The sequence below is a fragment of the Notothenia rossii genome (assembly GCF_949606895.1).
Source record: "Notothenia rossii genome assembly, chromosome: 6".
Classification (NCBI taxonomy): domain Eukaryota; kingdom Metazoa; phylum Chordata; class Actinopteri; order Perciformes; family Nototheniidae; genus Notothenia; species Notothenia rossii.
This window is the reverse complement of record NC_136909.1, coordinates 72,508,806-72,536,536: the sequence shown is the minus strand read 5'-3', so window position 1 is coordinate 72,536,536 and position 27,731 is coordinate 72,508,806. Positions and strand designations below refer to the sequence as shown.

Here is a 27,731-nt window from a genome sequence, read left to right as displayed (position 1 = left end):
GGTTGGGGCTGATGAGGTTGAGGTAAAGTCTCAGAGGCACCTTGAAGGGAGATAAGCGACCCTGACTCTGTTAGCCCCGCCCAAGCTCAACGCTGATTGGCTGAGCTTTATGAGAGCCATTTTTCTATTGGACAATTGTGTTGTCAGTTTGATCTTTTCGCTCTGGATGCCGCACGACCAGAAGGCATGAAGACTGATAACCAACGTTACACGGGATACATCGCTGGTGGATATACGGAAGAGGAGGACGCTGTCTTCTATGGTAAGGAACCATACTGATCTCAACTGCTGGATATTTTTACACAAAAAGATTATGTGGGGATATAACTTAGGCTACGTTAATGCGCTTTAACCCTGAAACATGAAGCCATGAAGACAAGAGATGTCCTGAAGTTGGATGCAGGTTACTAACGGTGTACTTTTCAGTTTATGCAGTTTATGATATCAAAGCAGTAGAGACATGAACAACTTTAAAATGCATCAGCCTTTATCTGTATCAACGAAACTACACGTTTATTTGCAGTAATAGCTGCAATAGAAATAGATACATCTTCAGCCAGTGTTTTTCTATTTTCTCTCCACAGCTGTGTTTGTCTTTACATTTAGACGTTTGTGGAAATGATTATGCGTCTTTTGGAGCTGTCTCCGGACACAGCTGCCATATGTGCGATAATTGGATACGAATATAGCGATGATCAAACCAATTAGCGGACCTGCACTGAAGCTCCTTTGTCCACCGAGGGAAGAATGCGTAATTTAGCACACAAAAGAAGAGGAGAAGAAAGGGATTATAAATTCACCAAAATCTGAGCATCACAAAATAATGTGTTTTCCTTCCACTGCTCTTAATCTTGGTCCATCTCCTGTGCAGCCATGTGCACTGGCTGAATAATTCATAATAATGGTGACAGACTAGAATCCTTAAAGTAATGGAATATTTAAAAACCCATTATTGTGTATAAATATGTATAAGATATAGACTGACCATCCCATTATGCACCTACTTTGTCAGCAGATTCAGGGGATGAGAGTGGAGGAGGGCAAAGGTTATTAAAGGGGGTGAGGAGGGCTGCCTTTGCTCAGTAATTAACATAACCAGGCTACTTTTAGATATGTCCATTAATATGATTTGAATCAAAAGCAGCCTGAAAATAAAAAGAGAAGTATTGTGACAGAGTAAAAGAGTGCAGGGTGTTTAGCTGAATCTGCACCTCCTCTCCCAGGGATCACTTCCCATACAGACAGTACTGTCTGTTTCCTGGGTTTTGTGGTGACGATTGCTGCTCATGCAAGCATTTTTTCTCTTCCATTTTTGTCTAAGAAACGTCTGTTTCAGCTGCACTAAATGCAAAAGACTCCTTCGTGTGTACATCAGCTAATTATTTAGAAACATCTAGAATGGTAACTAACATATCAATTCAATGATTTTTTTGATTGTTCAATCAATCAGGTTACATTTATTATGAATGTGTAAGTCATAGTTGTTGGGAATGAAGCATATCAAAGTCACACATCAATACTTTAACTGATTAACATCTCTTCTTTATGTTGTTACCAAATCATGGTCTGCAACTCAATGGATCTTCTCAGAAAGAATAGCCAGTCAATGGCCCTTTAAATAAACAGTCAACACATTTGAAACAAACTGTCCACTTCAGCTCATTTCCTGCAGGTGGTGTCAATGTTGAAGTTAAACTAAACAGTGTCTCTTCCATCACTAAGCGAGATGGAGCAATGCTGCCACATATTTTCTAAATCAGGATGAAGTTCAGTGTACTTGAAGCTTTAGACACTAGATGGCCTCATAGCACCAACATCACTTGTGTTGGTACAGTGCTAGGTATCTTAGATGCTGTGTATTTATTCAAAAAACTGTTTTGAGTTCAAGGAACTTTCATGCATGAGACTGTTTTTAAATGTAAACTGTTTTTGTCAGTTCATGGCAACCTGTTAAAGACGATAGAAGATACATTTTGACTTTTTAGATATGACATTTTATTTCCCTCTACTTTTATAGAAATCAGACTCTTTCCAATTTTCAATAATTCCGTCAAGATAAAACGCACAGTCGTTAGACCAAAGCTGAGAATTACAATGTAAATACAAACATTCAAAATCATGTTACCTTGGAGGCATTTAACTTTTAATTCATATACCACATGTATTCATTACAACACCAATACACTGTGATAAGATAAAATCACACTACCATAAAAGTTTGAAATTAATAATTTCCAGCAGCATATTAAATGGTTTGTACTTTCAATTTTGCGCTTGCCTTTCAGTTACGGGAAGTTGTGTGTGGTGTGTATCAGAAAATACAAATCTAAAGTGAAGGAGTTAATGAATTTGGTTAAAACTCTTTCTTAGCTCCTAACTCTTCTCATTGTTGTAGAATAAGTGTTGTATTTGGCTGATATAAAGGTTAGTTCATTATTCATTATTGATTGGCTGTTGAAAGTTTAATATGGTACTATGCAGCAAATGCAAATGAACGGATCAGTGGTCTAGATTTGATGAGTCAACATCTCAGTCAATTAAGTAATTACAGCTATCAAATGAATGAATGGAAAAAAAGAAATCCTGTATGCATTGTAAAGTACTTCTCTTTGGATTTGCATTTTGGCCACATGCCATCCAGTAACAAGACTGTTATCTTGCCATCTGTAAACAGATCCTCTCAATCAGTGTCATTTCTAACTTTCACGGATCACTAAATGTTATTACAAACTCTTCTAACTGCTTGCATAGTTTGTCATACTTAATATGAAAAATCCCCTAAATTACTCAGCCAGACAAGGGACAAAGGCCGCCTTGTTGAGCAATTGACTTTCACTTTCCATTTTACCACCTTGTGTAGTCAAGCATCAGTTAATAGCTAACTTCTCATATCATGTTGAAAGAGCTCATAACAATGCCAATAGGTGTTTTAGCTAAGAAAAAGAACAGGTTTGTACACGCCTTAGTATTTAACTTCCCACTACCCCAAATGATGTGGGCGCATTGCAAAAGCAGGTGAAAATATTATTTGTTTGTGTGTGTGTGGGTGTTTTGTGTCTATCATATCACATGATCTACAATAAATCCGAGAGCTGATATAAAGCATGTTTATAAGCCATAATAAAAAACTCTCACCACTCCTCACCCCAACCAGTTGTGCAACACCTATATTAGACTGTGAAAGTATTAAACTGCACAATTGATGGTGTATTGTATTTCAAAACACCTCCAGCAAATGTCTTATTTGCAATCACTTCTGTACAGTGCCATAGAAAGAGATAACTGCATTTACATTTCAGCTCCTGGTATACCCTTCAGATGTTTAAAGTGAGATGTTTGTGTTGTGCCGGCTGCTGACTCACATCCTGTGGTTTATTAACTAAAGCTGTGGCTGAGGGTTGGATGACCTCTCATATCCTGGCAAGGAAGTAATCCTCTTTTCCATCATTGAGTTTTAAAAAGAAAATACCACAACAAGCCCAAACTGTTATTCTGATATATTTATTTAAAAAAACACAATTTAAAACAATTATCTTATTCATATAAAAATAAATAACCAACAAAAACTTCTCAGTTAGTTTTTTCCAGCTGCATACACAGAACTGCATAACGATATGTTAACAGCATTTTAAAGCTAAAACTGTTAACATTTAAGACAAGCCTCCAGGGCTCAGTTTTTAAAGTGACACCATTCCACAGAAAAAAGCCCCCTGTGGCTAGCATACAAAGAGAGTTTGATTTATAGCTCGGACAACAGTTTAGGGGAGCTCGGTGTCTTAGCTGCGTGACTTTTAAAAAGAAAAGTGATTGCGTGCTGTGGTTTTTTAACGGCCTTGTGACCTGGAGTCAACCGTGTGGCAAGAAACAGCATCTAGACGTATCTTTCCGCTCAGTAACTTTGGACAACTTGTCAGGCTGATTGACTATCGGGGGATTGAGGATGAGGCATTCCTGCTCTGGGTCCTGCTCCTCTGTCGCTGTAGCTGACCTCCTCTCCCCACCCTCCTCCTCCTCCTCTTCAGGCACAGCCTCACATCACGACCCAGCTTATGACTCCTAGAAAAGACACACAGGAGAACTAACTTTAGCCTGGAGGAAGGGCTGTACATGACACTCCTGTATAGGACATTTCAATCTTTCGATATAATGTTAATTAATTATGTTAACTGTTTAAGAACCTAACCACATTAGTAGGAGTTACCTTAAAATGAGAAAGAAGACACCGTGTTTTACAGACTTAGATGAGCTTTGCCACAACATGTTACTCTGTTGGCTTTGTGTCAACAGCACCATGTGATTTCTTTTAACTGCATGTGCCTCATTTCACCTATAGAGCTACTTTTGCCAACAAACTTCCAACCCTTGATATGGATATAAACTAAACAATAAACTAAACACAACAAATGTTAATTCTGACATGATATAAGCTTCTATAAAAGGACATTATTAACTCTAGAAAAGAGAAAAAATAAAGTAAATCAGTTTTTTGTAGAAAATGTTTTAAAAGGCACTAACTTTTATGTCTAAAGTTGCAAAACATGTGTAGGAAAGATTAACAAACTCCTTGAATGGGTGCCGCGTTACGACAAGAACCGGATTGGCAGCAAATAAGATACTGTTGGCCTGAAGACGGGTGGAACCCCTTTACAGCCAGTTGGGATGCACAGCTTAAATGTCCTCCATCTGGTGTGTAATATATATATTGTATAATGGTGTTGTTCTGTGTAAAGGAAACTCAGTTGAAATATGACATGTTACTCTTGGCTGAGGGTTGACAAAGCTGTAGTATCCCTTTCTAAAACAATGATTGAGGCCATGTTTTTAGAACCCATAGTAGTGAGCGTGTGTCCTATTTACTAAAAGTTAGGTTTCACTGATAAAGCCTCTCACCTATCCCAGCAGCGAATCAGCTGTTTGCCCATCGGTGATCCTGGACTCAAACACACTGCTCGATTGTTACTCTTCACGACCACTCTGTAAAACACATGTAAACCAACACATTAACTCCTCATATTCAATCATCTGTGTCCATGAATCTGTGTCTCTGCAGGATCTGGCATACTCACATTACTGTGACTTTGTCGCAGCTGGGGCTTTTCTGGTAAACTGTGAGTTCTTTCAGTTTCCCTCTGACACCTGGTTGGGCCTGCGGACACATACATCTGCCCGGGACATACGTGCTGTCTGACTCTCTCACTGCACAGACACAGTAACAGGATTATAGGTTAACTCCAAGCAGTGCAACATGAGCAGGGATTAAGTTCATGCTCAGACAGATCTGTCCAAATGAAGCGACACTCTTAAACGTTCACTGTATCCAGATAATATGAGAGAATACACTAATATAAGCATAAATGGTTCTTACCTGTGATCAGTACACAGCAGAGGCTCAGGAAGGCAAGCTGACAGGCTGAAGGAAGATAAAGCTTCATGCTGGATACGAGTGCTGCACTGATCCCCCTGAGCCACATGTGGCTCTTTTATACCCTTGCTCCTCCCCCCACATACGCAGAACTGGGCTTTCCAAACCATGAAAAATTCCCCATGGCATGAGATAGCAGGACACAGGAATTAGGATGCAGGGATCAGGGACACATTCCTCTGTCTTGTCCGAAAAAGCTTGAACTCCTGAAGGACACAGTGATTAATATATGCGTATATATACTTGTGTATTTACTGTGCTTCCTATTTATTGAAAAAAACCTTTTGTTGCAGACTTTTATTTAATTTATTTTTCAACCTTGCCACAAATGAGTAGTGCTTCCTCATAATGTTAACTGTTTAAGAAGCTAACCACATTAGTAGGAGTTACCTTAAAATGAGAAAGAAGTCACCGTGTTTTACAGATTTTGATGAGCTTTGCCACAACATGTTACTCTGTTGGCTTTGTGTCAACAGCACCATGTGATTTATTTTAACTGCATGAGCCTCATTTCACCTACAGAGCTACTTGTGCCTAAAAACTTCCAACCCTTGATATGGATCAAAACTACACAATAAACTAAACAATCATTTATCGCTGTCTGATTAGAGTAATAAAAGGATAGTTGAGTGATAATTCTTATGATAAATGCACAAATCATTGTATTACATCTAATTAACGTATAGGAGTTATTCCTATTAATATGTGATGTAAATCAGGTCATTGTTAATGTTTTTCTCTTGTTCTGCCACAGCTGGACTCTGGTCACAATGGTTGAGCGTCAGATCTACGTGAAGCTCAGTGAAGAGAAACTGATACCAAAGTAAGTCCCTTTACTCCACCTGCTGCAATGTAATGACTAAAAGACAGTTTAACCATAAGGGTGATCAAAATATCACCACTGCCCGCATTGTGTGAAGGCTTTTAGTTATTTTTATTTGTTTTGTGAATCATTTTAGGACATAATGGATTGCAGAGAAATATACATAGGACGGGGTGTTGAAGTTAATTCCTGATGATTTTATTTGTCTAATTTTTTATTTATTTTTTTGGCTTATTGTTTTTTGTGTATATTATGTGTGATTGTCTGTCCTCTTTTTCATTTTCAAAAGCATCAGGGAACATTTGGAAAATAAGTGTTTGCAGTTTACATGGTATGACTTGAATATTTTCAATCAATAAACCCTTTGTGTTCTTATGTTAATTTCCAGGTCGCACATATTGTCACTGCTTAGGACCTACAACTGTTACCATGAAGGAAAGAATTTCCAACTGCGGACCCGCGAGGTAAGACAACCTCTGACAGTGTTGGCAGAAAATAAAAAAGCAAACAGAGTTTTTGACGGTTGCTTTGTGGTATGTTTGGGCATGCTGGATTGCAGGACATACGGTACTGTAAAATGGGTCAAACACAAAGCAAAACTGGAACCGGTTTAACCAGCACTTTGATTTTCAGGCAGATAATGAGAACGAATAACCTGAGACCACATAAGCTGGCAATCTGGCAGCAGTTCTCATCAGACCTTCATCCCGGGATCTTTTCCAACATGCCAAACGGCTGACAAAGCAAACAAAAAACACCCTTTTACCTAAAAGTGAAAATGGGAATGCAAGGAGGGAGTCTCAGATTTCATTCATATACACTAACTGCTCAGCAGAGTATTTCCACAGTAAACGTTTGGCTGTCGTGTGGTGTGTTTGGTTATTTGTTTGATATTCTATGGGTTTTTTGGTCGGGAGTTCCCCATTGTTCTCCAGCTGGTTTTGAGAAAGAGAGAGAGAGTGTGTGTGTGTGGTGGAGGGGGGGGGGGTGTAGGGTTAGGGGCGTCATGTGGTGATCCGTCTCTCTTTTTCGTACCACCGGTCAGACTCTCTATATTGTCTCATTCTGGGAATCCCCCCACAGTCGCCTCCATAACATGTGAACATATAACATATGTATAATAGAGGGACCAATGATCTCACAATTTTAACATAATTTTGAAATTGAAAAACAGTTGTTTATTGATCATTAATAAGATGTTAAATAAAAACTAAATACTATTATAGAAAATGACTTTGACCTCTGTAACTTATTATAAGAAGCTTTAATGCGCGATTTGTACGAGTCATTACATGTGGTCAAATGCAGGCTACTAATTCAACCAAAAAAATGTGGCTTCAATAAGGAATTGAGTCCAGACTTACTTCAATATATATTAGCTGTAAAAAAAGAGGCTACTGCAGTGAAATAGCTGATTCTGCATTATACAGCATATTGCTTCCTGTGTTAAAACGCAGGCTGTCCAAGGCACCTTTCAGTCTCATTATTTTGATTATGTTGCCTGATTTGAACAATTCCCACGTATTTTACACAGAACCCCTCAGCAGGAACAGGAACGCTCAACCTTAAATCATAATGTGAAAAATGTGATGACTTAAGCAATGTATTTTTGTGTCATTTGTTTGAAGACAGCATCTGAAGTTAAGTTTGACTGAAAAGCTCAGTTTGCTGGCAAAGTTAAACATGCATTTAAGTCAACTGCAAACAATACAAATTTAATAAATCATCTGTGCGATATGAAATAGGATCCTGAGGAATTAAGAAGTTATACCTTAATTAGTCTGTTTTATTTTTATTCTATAGTGTGTACGTTTGTAAGAGGCATGAAATTAATTATTGAACTCACCACAAGTCCGTTCGGTAGCTGTCGATAGAAGATGTTAACAAATCAGTGCTAGTAGTGTGATATAATCAAAATCAAAGCGCTGCGAAATGTACATTGTTAAAGCAGTAGCGTGGCGTGGGGAAAAAATTAGGGGAAGCCAATAATACGTCCTTTCTTTTGGGGTGGGGGGGGGTGTGGTGGTCAATGTAATAACGTAACCAGATGAGTGATTACAGCGCCCGGTACCATCTTACACACATTGTATCATACAGATGCAGGATTTACACACGCTTGTTATCTGACCGACAGGTCCGCACGCACTCTCCAGCCGAAACTCTAATAAGCATTCATTCACAAACTAAATCAGGAGACCTTTAACGTTTTACGTCCGGTGTTACAGTATAAGTTGAGTCATGACAACTGGCGACATTCTATTATTTTCGTCATAGGAATCCGGGGCGTGTACATTGAGGACCCATTGTTGACTTACCAGGAAAGAAACATCGTTTGTCGTTTACGTTCATCTTTTGCTATATCTGCCTTCCTAAGATCACTTTGCTGCACATTCAGTACTCGTATGTGAGGTTGTGGGTGAGAGTCCGATATCGTGACGCTTACAGGGAGGTATCAAACATTACAAAGTAGGTGACTGTGTGGATGCCTGTTCAAAACATTGCAAACTTCAATAAATCATTTAAATTATATATTTGTTTCCGACTTTCATTTGTTCATCGTTCTTAATGTGATGTATAGTAGCTTTGATAGCTGTCCATACCTTCACACAGCCTAAAAGTAAAACACAAGTTTTTTATTCACAGCCCGAACGCTCATCGAGATGACTGGATCAGTCATGACAACTTGTGATCAGCTCCGATTAAATTGTGATATCAATTCTGTAGCTAACCTCCAGGGAGCACGTTTATTTTATGAAATACCTGTATCCCTCTCATCACAACAAGACTCTACACTGTGCAGGAAAAACAATGACATACATGAAAATAACCTTGATGCATGGGAATTAAACACACAAACTAACAGATAAATCATCAGAAGAAGGCAGAGAGGAAGTAAATAACAACAGAAACACGGAAGGCAGACAGAATTGCTTAGACACGGGTGTCACATGAAATTTAAATGTTCTGGAAAGTTCCTTATACAGCTTTAGCCTTTTTTATCTCATGAAGTCCCAAAGTGACACACACTGAACAGTCTGGGGTCATGGTCCTTGTCATTTGCTTTTGTCTTCCCATAACAACATGTCCAAGATGTCCATGTGTCAGGCTAAAACATGTGACAGAACTAGCTAGATTTGGAAAGGTTTTTTGTTGCTAAAGTTAATATTCAAGCCATTTAAGAATAAAAATGCTTACATGACATGTCATTTGTTAAACTTTAAGCTGTCTTCGGCTCTTTTCTGCTGGAACAAATGTAAATGTCCCCTCTGTGGGACGAATAAAGGTATTCTGATTCTGATTACATTTAACCTGTTGTGGAAACATTTCTTGATGAAATTTATATGAAACAAATGCCATAAATATTGCTGTGACACATGGTGTCACACCGGGACTTTAACCCTAAACATTCACAGTAAACCCGGAGTGACATATATGCACAATTAGAAATATGATTATGGTCTGGTCAGTTAATTTAGCTGATTCAATTATATTTAGTTAACATATGCTTTATTCTTCAATTCATAGTATGTTCAAACAAATGCAAACCAAAACATCATCCTTGTTAATTAAGTTATAAATAAGAGTTACTTTACCATTAAAGCCCAGATATTTGACACTAGGGAGGTTACTTGTCAGAAATGTGTCTATTTAGTCTAAATGACGTTCCCCTTAATTTCCCCAAAAGTAGAAATGGGTCGGGGTTCTTATGGGTTAAACGTATAGGCTTAAAGGCATAATAGAACTACCGTATTATATGTATTCAACTTGTGCCCCGCTGGACTTACTTTTCTGTGGTTTACCGTTACTGTGACATATCAGTATAGCCACGGAAGATAGTTTGTGTGTTTAATTCCCATGCATCAAGGTTATTTTCATGTATGTAATTGTTTTTCCTGCACAGTGTAGAGTCTTGTTGTGATGAGAGGGATACAGGTATTTCATAAAATAAACGTGCTCCCTGGAGGTTAGCTACAGAATTGATATCACAATTTAATCGGAGCTGATCACAAGTTGTCATGACTGATCCAGTCATCTCGATGAGCGTTCGGGCTGTGAATAAACAACTTGTGTTTTACTTTTAGGCTGTCTGAAGGTATGGACAGCTATCAAAGCTACTATACATCACATTAAGAACGATGAACAAATGAAAGTCGGAAACAAATATATAATTTAAATGATTTATTGAAGTTTGCAATGTTTTGAACAGGCATCCACACAGTCACCTACTTTGTAATGTTCGATACCTCCCTGTAAGCGTCACGATATCGGACTCTCACCCACAACCTCACATACGAGTACTGAATGTGCAGCAAAGTGATCTTAGGAAGGCAGATATAGCAAAAGATGAACGTAAACGACAAACGATGTTTCTTTCCTGGTAAGTCAACAATGGGTCCTCAATGTACACGCCCCGGATTCCTATGACGAAAATAATAGAATGTCGCCAGTTGTCATGACTCAACTTATACTGTAACACCGGTTCGCTCCTTTGTTCCTCGCTGTACACAGCTCCAGTTTGGGCATTGGCCTGTCATCAGATTGTATTTGTTGTTGCTGCTGCAGCGGAAGTTTAGTACAATTATTTTTGATTAAATACTCCAAATCTCCACCCTCCATAATTGCACTTGCTTCAGTTGCTTGCTACTTTCTAATGGCGGTGAGAGTGGTGCAGTGACGCTATCTATCTTCTATCGATTAGATTTATGATTCGAAAATTATAAAAGTAGGGTAGACATGTGGATATTATCCGACTGAACAAAACGTGCATTTAACTAACAGGTTCGTTTTCCACTGACCTTTTCTCGAGCTATTTTCCAAAATCCTATGGAGAAATCCCATTGCTTTTTGTCGAGGGAAACCGGGCGCAGCTTACTTCCGCTTTTTGGGACGCGTCACTGCACCACTAAATTGATGCGATTTGATTGGATTGTGAGGCAAGGGAAGCCAGCCGCCTCTGATTGGTCAATCCCTACATTTTTTTTCACCAAGGGAAGCACATTTCGGCTGGCCTCCTCTCGCAATAGAGAGTGCAATCTACTGTTTCACCATAACATCTAGAGGGGCGCTGTTTCACTCTTTGTAAAATACTCAATGAGAATGTGGGAGAGACGGGCCGGCAGCAACACAGAACAAAGAATTTCCGAAACTAAACGAAATGTTTTTATTTATTTATTAAAATTATAACTACAATCCGAAAAAACAGGGAAAGCCTGGCTTCCCTTGGTTTCCAGGAGAAAACGCCACTGTGTTAAAGTGACAAATTTCTTGTTGTGATGATTTATCCAGTATGTGTCGTTGTTAGAGCTGATGGAGGCGTGTAGCGCAGTGGATAGAGCGTTGGTGTTCGGATCAAAGGAGCATAGGTTCAAAACCCACTACAGTCAGCATGTCGTTGTGTCCCCGGGCAAGACACTTCACCCCAAATTGCTCCTTTGGGGATTGGCCACAGTATTGAGTATGTAAGTCGCTTTGGATAAAAGCATCTAACAAGTAACATGTCATGTCATGTAATGATGGAGTGGGGCCAAATGTTACTCATAACTGACTCATTAGACATGTTGTGGATATAAGGAACAACACATTTCTCAGCGCTTACATTCTTTGGTTGGAAAAATGACAAACATTTGGAAACTCCTAATGTGGATTGCTAGAATACAGTGTGAATGAGTTTAGACGAAAACCAGCTGTAGACACTCAGCATGTTTACCATGCAGACTGTGATCATATATACCTGACATGTCTGAGTTTTTTTTTTTCATTTATATCAACTATCCAGAGTGACGCACAGGCTCTGTGTGAAAGTGTTGTTTTAAGATGAAGTCATGTTCTGCAGGTGGAGTCAGCTGGTCTGTATTGTTCATGTTGTCAGGTGGTTTGACTTGGAAGCTGAGCGACATACACAACAAACTAAACTGAATTGTTGAGGAAAACAAGCTCTAACATGAAGAGTCAAACTTTATTAGTTGATTTCATAGTTGATACTGAGCCCCGGAGCTGTGTTATACTTTCACTGCTCAGCACCAGTCTTGGATCCAATATTGAATTATGGAGTTGGCCCAAAAGGCTGTAAACCTTTCTCTTCTGATTAAGGGAATGTTTTTTAAGTTACAAAATTATAATGTGGTGTAGTCCAAATATTTCATTCTGATCTTGGCAACACTTGGCTCAATAGTGTATGTGTGTGTCTGTCTGTGCTTGTCTGCTGTGAGAACCACATATTAATATCAGTTTGTGCTGCAGCTCCCCGTTGTGGCTGTGTTAAGTACTTTTTCGTTTAAAATGCACACACTGTAGTGCCATTGATTACCACTAGATGGCAGCATTATTTCCTTAAACCTGTGAGGCAGTAGTTTCTCAGATTCTTTATCAAGTCCAAGTAACACAACTACACGAAAATACTCAACACCTTTGTTCCATTCATATATGTATCTTTTACATTTTATATAAACTGTATTGAATTTCAAAAACTAGCCTAATTCTTAAAATGGCCCCTAGCGTAATATTATGTTACATTTGATTGGATATTATCACCATGCCATTGCCATGTGATGCACAGGCAACTGATAATAAATACTCAGACCTTTAACCTTAGTAAAAGTTGCAAAACCTCAGTATTTTCAAAAGGACTCTGTAAGAAAAGTAAGTTAAAGCCATATATTATTTATTTTTTTACATTTCTTTACATTAAATAAAATTACACAAATAATAGCATCAGAATATACACTGCCAAAAGTGAAAGTACTCATTATGGTGTTTATATATATATATATATATATATATATATATATATATATATATATATATATATATATATATATATAATATTATCTTATCTATGATAAAATATTGTTTTATTTGAAGCCTACATTTTGTTTTATGCATTTGAATCTGAAGATCCCTAGTATCTAAGGTTATTATTATGTTTAGTAAATGTAAGAAGAGAAACATTTGCTTCAAGTACCCAAATAAAATAGTATAGTATAAAAATGGAAATAGTATAAAATGGAAATATTGTAGGGTTAGACCGTTTTTAAAGATGTCACAAATCATCTTCTGTGTCATTCATTAAAAAAATGACTTCAGCTCTATCAAAGTGATTGAAATGTAACGATATTCAGCTCTTTAAAGTAACTTCAAAAAACCGCAAAGAAAAAAACATCTTCATGAGTATTTTAGTATTTTATTACAAACTATATCTTAAAAAAATGTAAACATGTAGACTTCAGTCCTCAGTGCGTATAAATAAATAAAGTCTTCTCTCTGGAGCCATTTGGTGATTCTGTCTTTGTTCATCATAATAAGTCCCATCAGCCATTGCGCTGTTTTGATCTTCATAAACAGAGCAGGTTCTCCAACGTTGTTTGATTATGATATATTCCAACAAGTGCTTTTGGGCTTTTCCACAACAACAACAACAACAACCTTGTCTCCCTTCAAGTCCTTATCTGTCCAAACAGCCAGTCTACTGGATCTTTGCCCCTGCAGTCTTTTTCTCTGCCCCTCATAAGAGAGAAATCCTCTGTGGTGTTGAGACTCAGATTGCAAAGTCTGGAAGTCCTTAGTGAGCGGGGAGAGCCGAGAGGAAGTGAGGCTGAGACAGAAAGCTTCATCTGAGCCTTAGAGAACGGCCGCAGCCTGGGGGCCCTCTGGAGTCTGACAGGGCCGCAGCTCGGGGCCTCTTCAGATCGGGCAAGAGCCTGGATGCTCGTCATGTAGTCGTCCAGAGACGCTGAGCTCTGGGCAGGCTGTGAGGAGGAGGGGTGGACAGGCAAGTCCTCCAGGGTCTCAGTAATTGTGGGTAAGAGAGGCAAGGAAAGCAACAGCCATGTGCGTTTCATGCTGCATCGGGGGAGGGGAAATGAAACAGTTAGACCATATGAAAAGTCCAAATACATAAACTGTTTATTTAATTAAAAAAACATTTAGATAGTGATTTTAAATTGTGGTTGTTAAGAAAAAACTCTTTAATTATATTCATTTTCATTATACACTTTTTTTTCTTTTAGTCTTTTAGATTCACATAATTTAACATTTTATATGCTGTAGATGCCCTTCATTCCTTGTTTTCGTAAGAATTTAATTTGTGGTCAAAACATTTAACTCTATTAATTTCATACGTTTTTATTCTTCTGTCTGGTTTGTAAATATTACTTTTAAATCAACTTGAACACATGGATAAATTGTAAGTCGTCTATAACAAGTGTTAATTAAGAACACAAGAAGAAGAAGCACTCTCACCTTTGTTGCTTGAGTTGTGGAGTGGACATGCAGAGTGAAGCAGAGTGATGTAGTCCGCTCAGTTGAGTATGACTGGAGCAGAGTGTGTATCCGGGCTTTATAGAGGCACTCTGAAGCAGAGCGATGAGTCGCTACTTCCAAAAATAGATCTGCTGACCTTACTCGCATCTCTGTGGGCTTGTGTGTGTTTGGGAGGGTGTGTCCATGCCTGTTCAGGAAACTGGCGATGCAGGTCAGAGAGGTCCAGTGGTGCAGCTGCTCTCAATGTTTATATTCCAGAAACAATGAAGCCCAGGGAGCATTTTGTCTCGCCTCAAAAAACCCACGGTACCTCTCTTTTTAATTTCAGTAATAAAATGTTAAGCCATCTAAAAATGGTGAACACCTGACTATCTCCAGTATTCTTCTTTATAAGCAATCTGTATATTTCTTACTGACAAGCTTCTATTGCTCCCACCATTTTTTATGATATTACAGTCAAAAGTAACTGTCAGCCACAAGTTATCCATGCTAATTAAACTGTGTAATGTTCTATTAACAGGACATTCCTACATTTAGAGGCCCATCTTGAAGATTTAGTTAAGCACCATTACAAATATATTTGATAAAAAGCTGTCTGAGATCTTCATGCAAACTGCTTTCATGTGTTCATAGTGACATGCTGCAAGATGACTGGAATACAAAATACAGAAGAAGTTTAACACACAACTACTTAGGAACATTTGTGTTGCATTTTATGGACTTTTGACAGTCAAGTTGTAAAGAACCACACCATGTCTTCGATCATCGTTGTCATGAGCTGAGTGAGGCTAAATTGTTGTATTTAAGGACTTCTTATTTCCCAAACTCACTCTCACAATTTCAACCATTAAATCATAAACTGTATAGACACTAATATATGTCAATACAGAATGATGCTTAATACAAAGTGTTTACAATGATTATGATTTACTTATAAGTAATAAATTATTTCAAAATAATCTGAATGAAATGAAAAGCAAACCGTTTTCCCTGATATAACATTACATTGCATTTAGCTGACGCTTTTATCCAAAGCGACTTACAATAAGTATAAATGTCCAGTATGTGTTCACAAGGAATTAACATTAAATTACTTGGAATTTAAGCAGAATTGCAGCAGGATAACCACAAACCTTAAACTGGCAGAGAATCAGCTGATCAAATAAGATTCAGTTTTAATGTGGTGTTTGTATTTCTTTGACAAATTGATTTATTGAATTTCCCATACAAATAAATCGAGTTAAAGAGCTGCATTGTATTCTTGGGATATTATGAATAACAGGCTATTGGAAGGAAAGGAAGCTGATCAAGTTTGTGATTATACAGTCACAGTAGGGATATCATATTTTATTTAATAGTTCAGTTATGTAACAATAAACTTCAGGCTTCTCGATTCACTTCAACATGCTAGAGACCCTTTTCTTTTTACAATGAAAAGCCAACTGAAAAAAATGTTAATTGCACTGTTTTATCTCCGTACTCATCATGGGACCATTTTCTTCTATCTCTAGACTTTCACTTCTGTGAGATCAAAATGTGTACGTGACCCAAAACAGTCTCGTCTTTGTTCTCCTTATTGCTGCCTTTTCGGACGTGACTTCACCCTTGTACAATGTAAAAAAAGGTGGGTCAAACCTGACGGTCTTTTTCCAAGATGACAGGGGTCACCAAGCTGTGAGCGCTCCTGCACGTACAACTGACATGGAGCTTTTGTGGCAGGCGGCCAGCAGGATATCCTCTCTGAGCACGAGTTGTGATGATCACTGTTGTGTGTGTGTCTGTGTGTAGGAAGATGGAGAGCTCATCCTGGAAGGGTTGCTGAACATCTACTGGGGTCTGCGCCGACCAATCAGACTTCAGATGTACGACGACAATGAAAGATTTCGTCTCAACCGGTATGACCACTCGGAGCAGACCCATAGCATCTAAATACAATTATCAATAAATAAAACAAAATAGTAAATAAAGGGCAAATTCTGCATTATTTTTGTCCAAAGCTAACAATGTTTCCCCCTAGTTTAGCCGTCATTTATGATAATAAAGTGAAAATATTTCGAATTTAGCATGTCATAAATGAAGTAAAACTTGAATGCATATTTTCTTTGTCGTTTTTGGGCAAAACTATTTACGAATGTATCAAGTAAAAGAGGACAGATTCATCTTGATTAAAATGATCTTCAATTTGGAAGACGTTTTACAAAAAAGGAAAATTACCTTTGCATTTAGCTAAGAAGGTTTAGCATTAAGACTGGTACCAGGAACACTTTCTCCACATTTACAGTCGAACTGTCTGCCAGCTGTAGTTTCATATTTTATATGCACACAAGTGGTATCAAACTTTTCATATTTCTGACAAACAATATACACATTGTTCCTCTTTCTACAGAAACGATAGATCTGCTGGGGCAAAGCAGCTCTCAGAAGAGTCTAACAACAACTCACTGGGTACGGAACCTGAGCCAGCAGGTGAGTAACAAACCTGTGCAATACCTTTTACACACTTGCACATTTACATACTTAACTGATCAACATAGATTACAATCACATGCTGAGACAGATTAAAGCACCATGGATACTTAGTTATAATTTCCATTGGAAAGTTTGGCTCACAGGTGGAGCACAGATTAGCCTGAGATGCCACCTACATCAGACTATCAATAACACTATAGACAACCAACGCTAGGCCATTAGTCATGGATCTGACTTTGACAAGTTAAGTTGTGTGCCATAGTCTTTCTTAATCATAGCTAAACAACTGAAGACATTTTTAGTTTTTAATATACATTTCCTTTCCAGTAAACAGTGTAAAATTGAAATGTTTAATCTGTTTTAGAGGATTTCAAATACTAATAGAAATAAATAACCTTCAAAACTCATTTGAAATCATATATTGTTATATTACTAACATACTCCAGATCTTAATTTGAGAGCAAGAGTATTTGTTATTTATATGTTTAAAGGGAAATTTATTATTTATTATTTATTTAATGCTAAAGACAATTGATGGGCTTAACAATGACGTCTGTGTTAAAACCATGGCAGAACTTGTGTTCAATGCATGTGTTAAAAGAGGCATGTTTTTGTTTGCCCTGAGGTGGAGACACATGTGGTCCGGATGAGGAGGATTCTCCTCAGCTGCTGAGGACTAGGAGTGATGCTTCCTTCATGCGGGTTCAGAGGAGGTCAAGGACACACACTGCCAGAGATTTGCAGCGCTTGCGCACACACAGATTCTCAATCAACGGACACTTCTATAACCACAAGGTACAATAAATAGAACACACATTAATGTATCCCGCTGTTAACACATCTCCAGCTGCAGAAGGGCGGAAGCTTCCTGTGTGGGTGTGCCTGTAGTGCTGAGGGCCACAATAGCCTGCTGTGGGCTGATCTCATTAATGTGCTACATAATACAAGGTCACACTGTGTTCCTTCATCAGTTTCTCCTGAAGACAGTGTTTTTATTGAACAGTTTCCTGGAACAGATAGTTTCCAGGAACAGACCAATGTTCAAAAGCTCCAAGGTGTTAATGTCCAGAAATCGCTTCTCAAGTGTCCATGAAGCAAAGTACCTAATACTTTGAGCCCTCTCAGTTATTTCTACATGTGTTTCTCTCTTGCTTTCAGACATCTGTATTTACTCCGGCCTTCGGTTCTGTTACTAACGTACGAGTGAACAGCTCCATGACGACTGGACAAGTCCTCAACTTGCTGCTACACAAGTTTAGGGTAAGCAGTGAGACAATAGTTGCATCTCAAGTGGCGTAACAGTAAAACCAGAAATAAAATATATGTCTCTATTTTTTAAGGTGGAGAATAAATCTGAAGAGTTTGTACTTTATTTGGTGCACGAGTCTGGTGGTAAGTAATTAATTTTATTGTGGATTTATCAGATAATAATGGTTTTAGTTGTGTTTGTGTTCATTTGTTTTCTTCGTATATCCTTGTAGAAAAGACCCGACTGAGGGAAGGTGAATACCCGCTGGTGACTCGTGTGCTTTATGGACCCTGTGAGAAAATCTCCAAGATCTTGATCACAGAGGCCGACCTGGGAGAGGAAGTCACATATGATGTGAGTCTGGGCCTCCTGCCACCACACTCTGTTCCCTCATCGTGTTTCTTTTATTTTTTTGATGTAGTAATCAACATAAACACAATGACACAAAGGGACCAAAAATAGACAGTTGGGTTAAATTTAGCAAGCTGAATAAAGATATCCTGTTTCGAAACTGTTGTAACAATAAACTAAATGGACCGACTGTCTGTTGTGATTACACTCGGTGATAAATAAAACAAGTTGCTGGGAACTCTCCTGGATTAGGAATTGGATTGGAATAACTTTCAAACGTTTCGACTCCTAACTAAAAATGTAAAGAGGGAGTTCATTCAACTCACGTACTGTACATCTATGCCTAGCCATTGTTTTGTTTTAATTTGCCCAGGTTTAGAAATATTCATGATATACAGTGAACAATATATGGTCAGATTAAAAAGTGTTCTGCTATCGAAACCCATTCATCTATAAAATAGGCCTTGGTCGTTTACAAATCATGTGACCCCCACCCGCTCTGCGTGACTTGAAATTATGGCCCTACTTTTTCATATGCAGAGAGCTGTCCTTGGCTTTTAGAAAAACCGTAGCAGTTTGGGGTTGGTTCCTTGCTGAAAGACACCTGGACACCCAGGTCACAGTGACTGCCTTTTCCTGGCCTCAAGCGAGAAACAGGACTTGTTTCTGAAAAAGAAACCTAGTCTAACCCTAAGCTTTTTAAGCAGGTTATTGACATGAATTTTAAAAGTAGACTACAATCATCAAGCCAGATACCAAGGTATTTAAAACAGGTAACCACTTCAAGTACTTGTCCTTACATAGTAACAATATCTAAAACAGGCTCTGGTGTCTTTTTAGCTTTTGAAAATAGCATTACCTTTGTTTTTATAAACATTTAAAAGAAGCTTAAGCTCAGAGAGCTGAGTCTGAATAATGTTAAAAACAGCCTGTAATTTAACACCAGCCTCCTTAATGGAGGGACCTGCACAGTACATCACGGTATCGTCCGCATAAAAATGTAAAGTAGCTTCATTCACATTTTCACCTAACTGATATATATGGAGAATAAAAGTGGACCTAAAACAGAACCTTGAGGAACACCATTAGCAATGTTTAACCACTCAGAAGACAGCCCATCAAAGTGAACACATTGGGACCTTTCAGAGAGGTAGTTCACAAACCACCCCACTGGCTGGATATGCCAATACTGACCAGCCTCTGCTTTAAGATGCGATGATCAACGGTGTCATCTCTCATCGAAATAATATGCTACAAAGGGGCGGACTGACCATCTGTGTGTTGAACTTTCCTGTCGGCTCCCAGACCGTAGTCGAGGAGGGCAGAAGCAACAAGCTTCAGGTTCAATACCCCACTTTAGCGTAAATGACTGGAGAGAGGCGAGCTCTTCTTGGGAGGACGTTGCATTTATTTAGCTGTTCTTCTGTTTCACAAAATACATCACAGACCTCTGTTTTTCTGCTTCCTCGTTTCACTTCCAGAAACATACACACGTTCTCTCCATAGGTTCTCTCACTGTCGCTCTACCATCCACAAACACACATGCACAAGCCACACCCCTCTCTCTCTCTCTCTCTCTCTTAAAGGGACAGTGATCTCATCTCACTCTGCATGACCCTAATATAATAGCATGTGTGCTCTGGAGAATCACAGAACGGACGATCGTCCTTATTATTATGCCGTTTAAACCAATTATTTAAATGTGTTTGTTAAATTTGGCATCATGTAAGTTGCGCTGACAGGTCCACACACTGCTTCCCCGCAGCGAGGCTCCCCCGCCCTCCTGCTGATACCCCCTCCCCGTTGATAATTCTCGATCGTTGGCACGCTGATAACACATTTTTTTTTAAATGGCACTTCATATCAAAAAGGTTGCCGACCCCTGATCTAATGTTTCTTTGGATGAAACACAGAACACGCTTTTAACAGTTTTCCCTGGAATTCCTTTGCCTTGTAAATACTGTATAAACATGTTTAGCTCACGAGATGGTGGTGATATATGTCTTATGTATCTTTCTCTCCCCAGGTGGCCCAATATATTAAATTCGAGATTCCTGTTTTAGACAGCTTTGTAGTGAAACTTAAAGAGGAAGAGGAACGTGAGATAAACAAGCTGACCAGAAAGTAAGCAAGTCTCTACTTTACAGTTTTCACATTACAGAGTTGCAAAACATGTTTGGATCCAGACAAAGCCTTCTTTAATCACTTGTCTATTTCATTAAGTGAAGCAAATATATGTGACTCAAAGCCGGCAGTTCAAAATCAAAACAAAACCTTCACACACAAAGTTATATCTTACCACACACACACACACACACTCATTGTAACTGTCATTGTTAAAGACAAGCTTAGTGATTTTTTTATATTGTTGTTTTTCTCATAACATTCTATTAAAAAAGACCAAAAGAACAATGAATTGATCATACAGACAAGTATTGCCTGTTTAACTGAGGAATACATTAATATGATTTTGGATGGTTTTATCACTAATTTCACATGTATTTGAGTGCCTGTTTGTAAGTGTCAGAGATCATCTTTTATCATGTTTTCTCCCCTACAGGTACAGCTCTCTGAAGTCTATGATCCAACTGCAGCTCGAAGGCAGAGCCAGTGACATAATATGAGTTTCTTTTCTGCAGGCACTGATGGATGTGTGTGTGTGTGTGTGTGTGTGTGTGTGTGTGTGTGTGTGTGTGTGTGTGTGTGTGTGTGTGTGTGTGTGTGTGTGTGTGTGTGTGTGTGTGTGTGTGTGTGTGTGTGTGTGTGTGTGTGTGTGTGTGTGTTTTGAACACTAATGATTGTTGAATTCCTTTGGGAAAATGTGCCAATACTGTAGTGAATGTAGAGGTAAGAGGGTAAAAGTAAAGGCTGCAATAGAACCATATCATACACACCAACGTGCTTCTACTTTTAGAAATACATATTTCAACAGTTTGTAGGATCTGTTAATGTTTTTGCTGCAAAGTGTATCACTGCTTTATATTTTATGACTTAAATTATTTTGTATGAAAATTCTAACTGCAAGTTTGGATATTTATACCACCTGTTTTTGGTAAGGTTTTCCTCTGACTTTTCTATGTAATAAATCAGTTTTTAGTTTTGTCTCTATAAATGTTGTTGTATCTCCTTGAACCAAACAATACCCTGCTCAATTTTCCCACAACCAAAAAGCATCTTTATTATTTCCTGTACTTCCACGGTGACTAGAGAACAGATTAGCAGCATTGTTCTTCTGAGTGACCCTCGTTGCCAGCTAGTTCCCATGAGCTGTGTGTGAGTTTGTCTGTGTGTGCATATGTGAACCTATCAACATTACACAATAAGGGTATCCTGAGAGAGGAGGGCTGTTCCGTTTTCCCACAGTTTCTCAAGCAGCAGGTTCGTTGTGATTCAATCAACCTTGACCATTTTTCCATTAATTGCAAATAGCACCGAGTAATACAACATAAGAAGCTAAGTTTTGGCATTTTTTATTTCAGAATCAGAAACGGGTTTATTACCAGGTAGGTTCACACGTACGAGGAATTTTACTTGGTGGTGCTTACTTACTACAAAGTGCATCAATGGATAATAGGCCTTTTTTAATATGGGCCTTTCACTTTTGAAGATGCTCTTACAATGTTTCTTAGGTTGTTTTTTTTAATGCAATGTGGTGTCATAAGTCCAGGAATTGCAGATCAAATTAACAATAGAGTTAGGTTTTTTTCTCTTTCACACACACACACACACACACACACACACACACACACACACACACACACACACACACACACACACACACACACACACACACACACACACACACACACGTACGTACGTTGAATCACATTGTTTACAGTTCTATTTGCCAAGGTGTGATCAGCCTCTGCAGGTGTTGTTTGCTGAAGAGGCTCTAATGGATATTATAAAACAACTTTGTTGATTTCAATCTGTTTGCAGCCAATTGCAGATTAAGTAATGGATCCAAACCATTTACCTCAAGGCACACCTTTTTCTATTATTGAGGAACCCTGAAAAAGTAACATTTTATTGGATATTGATTTTACATTTTTGGGGTATATCATATATTCAATGCATAGCAATAACAGAACAATAGGGATCGCAATAACTACAGGAAGTCTGTGCATTTCCTTATTTATTTTAGTAATAGTATTCACCTAACCCTAAGATTTTCAAGAAAATATTATATTAAAAAACTTTTGTTTGTGCATCGGCCACCTTGTTCTATCATTCCTAAACCAACAGATGGAGAAGGGTTTTAAGGTAGCACAATTAACCTTGTTGGGCTTTTCTCTTTCCTGTAGTGTGTAATATAGGTTTTCTTGCATGTAAATGTTCTGCAAAAGCTAAAATCTCAAAGTTCGCTCCAGAGGGACTCATTTGTTTACTTCCTTAACAGAGCAAGACTGAATTCTGAAAGGAGCATAAATAACTAATTACAAAATAAACACCTTTCATGTTATTCCATATTAAAACAGATTTTACAGATCCAAGCATTTCCTCACCTAATAAAAAAAAAGAAGTTATTTACTCAGAACAGAGCTAACTGCATCTACTCATAATGTAACAAATACAATAAATAATGTATACAAAATGTATTCCTGCTTAAACATAACACTTTAATATCTATATATAACAATCCTATATTTCTTGATCCCACCAGGGGCGCAGTAAGGGGGTGAAAAGTTAGGACGATTCTAAGGGCCCGTGACTGACAGGGGCCGCATTTTTTTTTAGAACATTAAGAAAATAATGTTTAGGTAACCAATGTGATTATCTTTTCATGGGGCCCAAAATTCCTGGCGGCGCCCCTGGATCCCACACAAACATTTTCTATCTGCGGGGCCCAGGAGTTCAAAACTTTGAATCCCTATCTGATCAGATCTGGATTTTGGGAAGTTCAAAACCAAAAAACAGGATTAGGATCACTTTCATATCCGATCAGATCAGGAAATCCAATCCAAGCTTTAATCTGGATCAAATCTTCAAAATGGGTAGTTCAAACCGACAACACAGGATTGGGATCAGTTTGATCCCAAAAAACTGGATTATCCTGATCCCACCAGAGGGGTGGATTTCCAGTGGATTACCAGAGCAAAATGTACTGTACAATTTATTTTAAAATATGTTTCAATTTAAATAAGATGGCAAGGTTTGTTAACTGAAATAATACACAATTTTTAGCCTTCATGGGAAATACATTACATTTTTTCCATTTTTGCTCACGTTTGTGGTGGCCTATTTTGTTTTCAACCAAATGTTGATGACATAAATGTTTATGCTCATAAAAGTATCACAGCAAAGATTGTCAATCACAAATGTAATTTAGATTAAAGTAAAAATATCTTCAACAAAAAAAAAGTCCATCATCTGTCATCACCTTTCAAATAAAAAAATATAATTAAACATTATAGATGTCTCTGCAATGTGGTCTCTTGTCTTCCTTGTATTATTTTTCATGTCCACTAAATGGCGATCGGTAGGATTAAAGCACTGATATTCAGGATGTAGTCATTTTGAAAAATCGTAATCTGGATCAGGTTGATCCTATCCTGAATTGCTTTGAACTCCAGGGACAAAATCTGGCCGACTTGTTTTGACCAGTTTTGAACTCCTGGGCCCAGGGCCCAGGAGTTCAAAACTTTTAATCTCAATCAGATCCGATTAGATTTTGAAATCCCATTTTTTGTGATCCAGGATAGGATCAACCTGATCCAGATTACGATTTTTCAAGATGACTAGATCCGGAATATCAGTGCTTTAATCCTACCGATCGCCATTTAGTGGACATACATTTTTGATTGACAATCTTTGCTGTTACACTTTTATGAGCATCAACATTTATGTCATCAACATTTGGTTGAAAAACAAATAGGCCACCACAAACGTGAGCAAAAATGGGAAAAATAAAATGTATTTCCCATGAAGGCTAAAAAGTGTGTATTATTTCAGTTAACAAACCTTGCCATCTTATTTAAATTGAAACATATTTTAAAATAAATTGTACAGTACATTTTGCTCTTGTAATCCACTGGAAATCCACCCCTCTGGTGGGATCAGGGTAATCCAGTTTTTTGGGATCAAACTGATCCCAATCCTGTGTTGTCGGTTTGAACTACCCGTTTTGAAGATTTTATCCAGATTAAAGCTTTGATTGGATTTCCTGATCTGATCGGATATCAAAGTCATCCTAATCCTGTTTTTTGGTTTTGAACTCCCCAAAATCCAAACTTGATCTGATCAGATAGGGATTAAAAGTTTTGAACTCCTGGGCCCTGGTGATAATATTGTTAAGATAGGAGCATACTGGATCCATGGACCGACTGAGGAGAACCCAGTTGTTACGGTGGGTGAAGCAAGCAGGACCCAAATGCAGATTACACTGATATTGCCTTTATTTCAAGGATAAAATAATAACTTGGACAAAACAGACCACTCACCGGTGAACTCAGTCACAAACAAAAGACGAACCAACACTGAACACAGGAAGAGACAAGACTAAATACAGGGAGGGGTAATCACAAGATGAGAAACAGCCGGGCAGGGGAGGAGAAACACAAGGGCCACAGGTGAACACAATCAGACACACCAGGGAAACTAACGACAGGAGGAAAAACACAGGGAAAAGGACCAGACAATATACCAAGAGGAAAACATGACAGGGAGAACAGCAAAACACCCAAAACAAGACATACAAAACGTGACATAACACAATAATCGTAACACCAGTGTTTTGTCTGGCCCGTCAGTACGGACTGCTGGACCTAGAGACCCTCACCCCAGAGAACCAGGGCATGGACATTGAAGTTAGTCCCCACCAAGCTTCCAACTTCTTCAGCAGTTCAGGTCGTCAGAAGGTTAAAAAAAAAAAAACTGTTAACACTAAGATAGTTCAAAATAGTTAGAATCTGTACTTTAGAGTTGAATCAAACTTTATAACACACATCAATAGGCCTATTCACAGGGACTGGATTAAGTGGCAGAAAACTAGGCTATAAGGTGCTAATGGCTGTGTCATTGATTATTTACAATTTTTGTACAAGTGTAACCTGATGACATCTCCCTTATTGGTATTCTGTTGGTTGTGTAATTTTCAGGTAGGAAGCTGAATGCTGAAGATGTATATCCTGCAGAGGAGATGTTTTATGAGCTGATGAAAGTTCAAAATGTGAGAGTCAAGGAGGAGAACCCTGGGCCTGTGTGGGAGATTTCATACATTCAAACGTACATTTCTCTCAGTGACAGTAATAACACTGGATGAGGACAAGATTGGCTTTAATATTTCAGATGTTCTTTATATTCTTTATATACACGTTTAAAAATAAAGAGTTGTTTTGTTTCATGTTTTCTGGCCCAGGCTGAACAACGAGCAGTAGAGAAGTGGAAAGATATAGATGCAGCTACCAGATGTCTGCAACTGTGTGTGATCAGTAACATGTTGAAGGTCGAGTGCTGTTTTAATGGGGCTCACAGTATGGATGAGGTGGGCCTGGGGGCCTATGGTCTGTACACGACTCTACCTGGGCTCGACTGCACATTCCCTGGGTTAGTACATTGCATATAAAGTGCAAAAACTATTAATATAAAACTCAAATAAACCATTAATTCCTGCATTCACATAAAGTACCTATTCAGTCTGTTAACTATCTGATTGTCTCAGCACACAGGTGCATGTCCACCTGACCTTAATATCTTTTTCTTTTTCATGCAGTGGCTATGAAGGTTTAATCAAAAACTTGATGTCGGAGCTCCCCAGGGATTTGGTGACTTACAACCGGCCTGTTCGCTGTGTCCACTGGAACAACACAGAGAAGGAAGAAAACTCTTTGATGATCGAGTGTGATGATGAGAAGAAGATAGCTGCTGATCATCTCATTGTCACAGTACCTCTAGGTACATTTAAAGATGTATATTCACAAACTCAGTTTGCAATTTTGCATCTCAGAGCAGGAAATCTACAGACATGACACAGTGCAAAAAAGAGACTTGAAGTGAGGGTAACATTGCCGATAATCATTTATGTTAGGCATGCAGTTAAAATAACAGTCATCTATTGGCTTAAACAAAAAACTAACAAAATTAAAGAATTGTATCACAATGAATTAACCAGTGCTGTTTTACGGCAGATCAGCAATTCTTTGGCATAATTTATTCTATATACTAACCAACCATCATTCATCTAACTTGTTCTGGTTTTCTATTTTTTCATCAGGATATCTTAAGACGCACCATTCAACCCTGTTCAGTCCTCCTCTCCCTCTACACAAACTGCACTCTGTTGAGAGACTAGGTTTTGGAACTACCAATGTAATATATGTGGAGTTTGATTCCCCGTGGTGGGATGCTGACTGTGAAAACATCTATTTCGTGTGGGAAGATGAGTAGTAACTCTAAACCACTCAAGTCAAACAAACACAGATGTGTAAACAGAACTGGATACAGCATGAATCCTGTTCACAAGTGTGCATGAAGCCATAATGGTTTGACTGACACAGATCTTTCCCTAATCTCCTGCGTCGATGGGCCCAAGGGCTCTAGGGTTTTCTTCGACCCTGCTCCCAAACCACTCAGTCTCTTGCCCATTCCCATGAAAGGCTGCACAAATAACTCTGTATTTAAAAATAAATGATTACAACTTTAAGAACCTAATGATTTAAAAGGGGCTGTTTATGTGTTCAAACCTCGAAGCTGATTTACCCCAAATTAATGATTTGCTAATTTACAGACGTCGGTTTACCAATATAAGTCAACAAGCTTTTTTTTTTCTCAAATGTTAAACAGGTTGGGGGACTTTTGACATGTAGAGGAAAGTTTAAACGTGAAAAAATTCAGTTTGTTTTAATATTGCTTTAGCAAAAGAAATCTGAAGTACCAGTAGGCCTACCACTACCCAATGATTATGCTTCATTCTTCAGAAGCCTTCTTGTTCACCTGTGACCTAAAAACATCTGACCATGTGTTAACATATAGAAAAATACTGCCCTCTTGTGGTAAATTACACTTATGTAAAATAATGAATTGAATACATTAGAAAACTTATAAATATACATGCTGAAGTTCCCCTCCAGTAATGACTGATTTTCCTTTTGCGGTATTATAATTGAATGTTAAAGGGATTATAACCAAGGACAAAAAAGTTGAATGGCCAGATATCAGTT

The 27,731-nt window shown here is 38.3% G+C and overlaps 3 protein-coding genes and 1 long non-coding RNA gene across 4 annotated transcripts; 2 read left to right on the top strand and 2 right to left on the bottom strand.

Annotated features, from left to right (window-relative positions):
* The first annotated feature begins 174 nt into the window (after positions 1-174).
* Positions 175-21,685, top strand: rassf4a (Ras association domain family member 4a). The gene is made up of 11 exons (XM_079689559.1): positions 175-262; positions 6,177-6,245; positions 6,634-6,709; positions 16,293-16,399; positions 16,891-16,970; positions 17,599-17,768; positions 18,132-18,233; positions 18,314-18,365; positions 18,455-18,576; positions 20,600-20,697; positions 21,134-21,685. The coding sequence occupies exons 2-11, from the start codon at positions 6,193-6,195 to the stop codon at positions 21,195-21,197; spliced, it is 924 nt and encodes a 307-aa protein (XP_079545685.1). The 5' UTR covers positions 175-262; positions 6,177-6,192; the 3' UTR covers positions 21,198-21,685.
* On the bottom strand, positions 3,486-5,597 carry LOC307044388 (C-X-C motif chemokine 11-like). The gene is made up of 4 exons (XM_079689560.1): positions 5,366-5,597; positions 5,067-5,196; positions 4,891-4,974; positions 3,486-4,056 (listed from the first exon to the last, which is right to left on the bottom strand). Exons 1-4 carry the CDS (start codon positions 5,469-5,471, stop codon positions 3,924-3,926), a joined length of 453 nt encoding a protein of 150 aa, XP_079545686.1. The 5' UTR covers positions 5,472-5,597; the 3' UTR covers positions 3,486-3,923.
* LOC307044389 lies at positions 13,410-14,803 on the bottom strand. The gene is made up of 2 exons (XR_013809632.1): positions 14,484-14,803; positions 13,410-14,084 (listed from the first exon to the last, which is right to left on the bottom strand). It is a non-coding gene; the product is annotated as an uncharacterized lncRNA (long non-coding RNA).
* Positions 21,393-26,958, top strand: LOC307044643 (peroxisomal N(1)-acetyl-spermine/spermidine oxidase-like; the record flags this gene model as incomplete). The annotated part of the gene is made up of 6 exons (XM_079689954.1): positions 21,393-21,420; positions 25,303-25,422; positions 25,671-25,771; positions 25,931-26,118; positions 26,285-26,466; positions 26,786-26,958. 6 exons carry the CDS (start codon positions 21,393-21,395, stop codon positions 26,956-26,958), a joined length of 792 nt encoding a protein of 263 aa, XP_079546080.1.
* Positions 26,959-27,731: the final 773 nt, after the last annotated feature.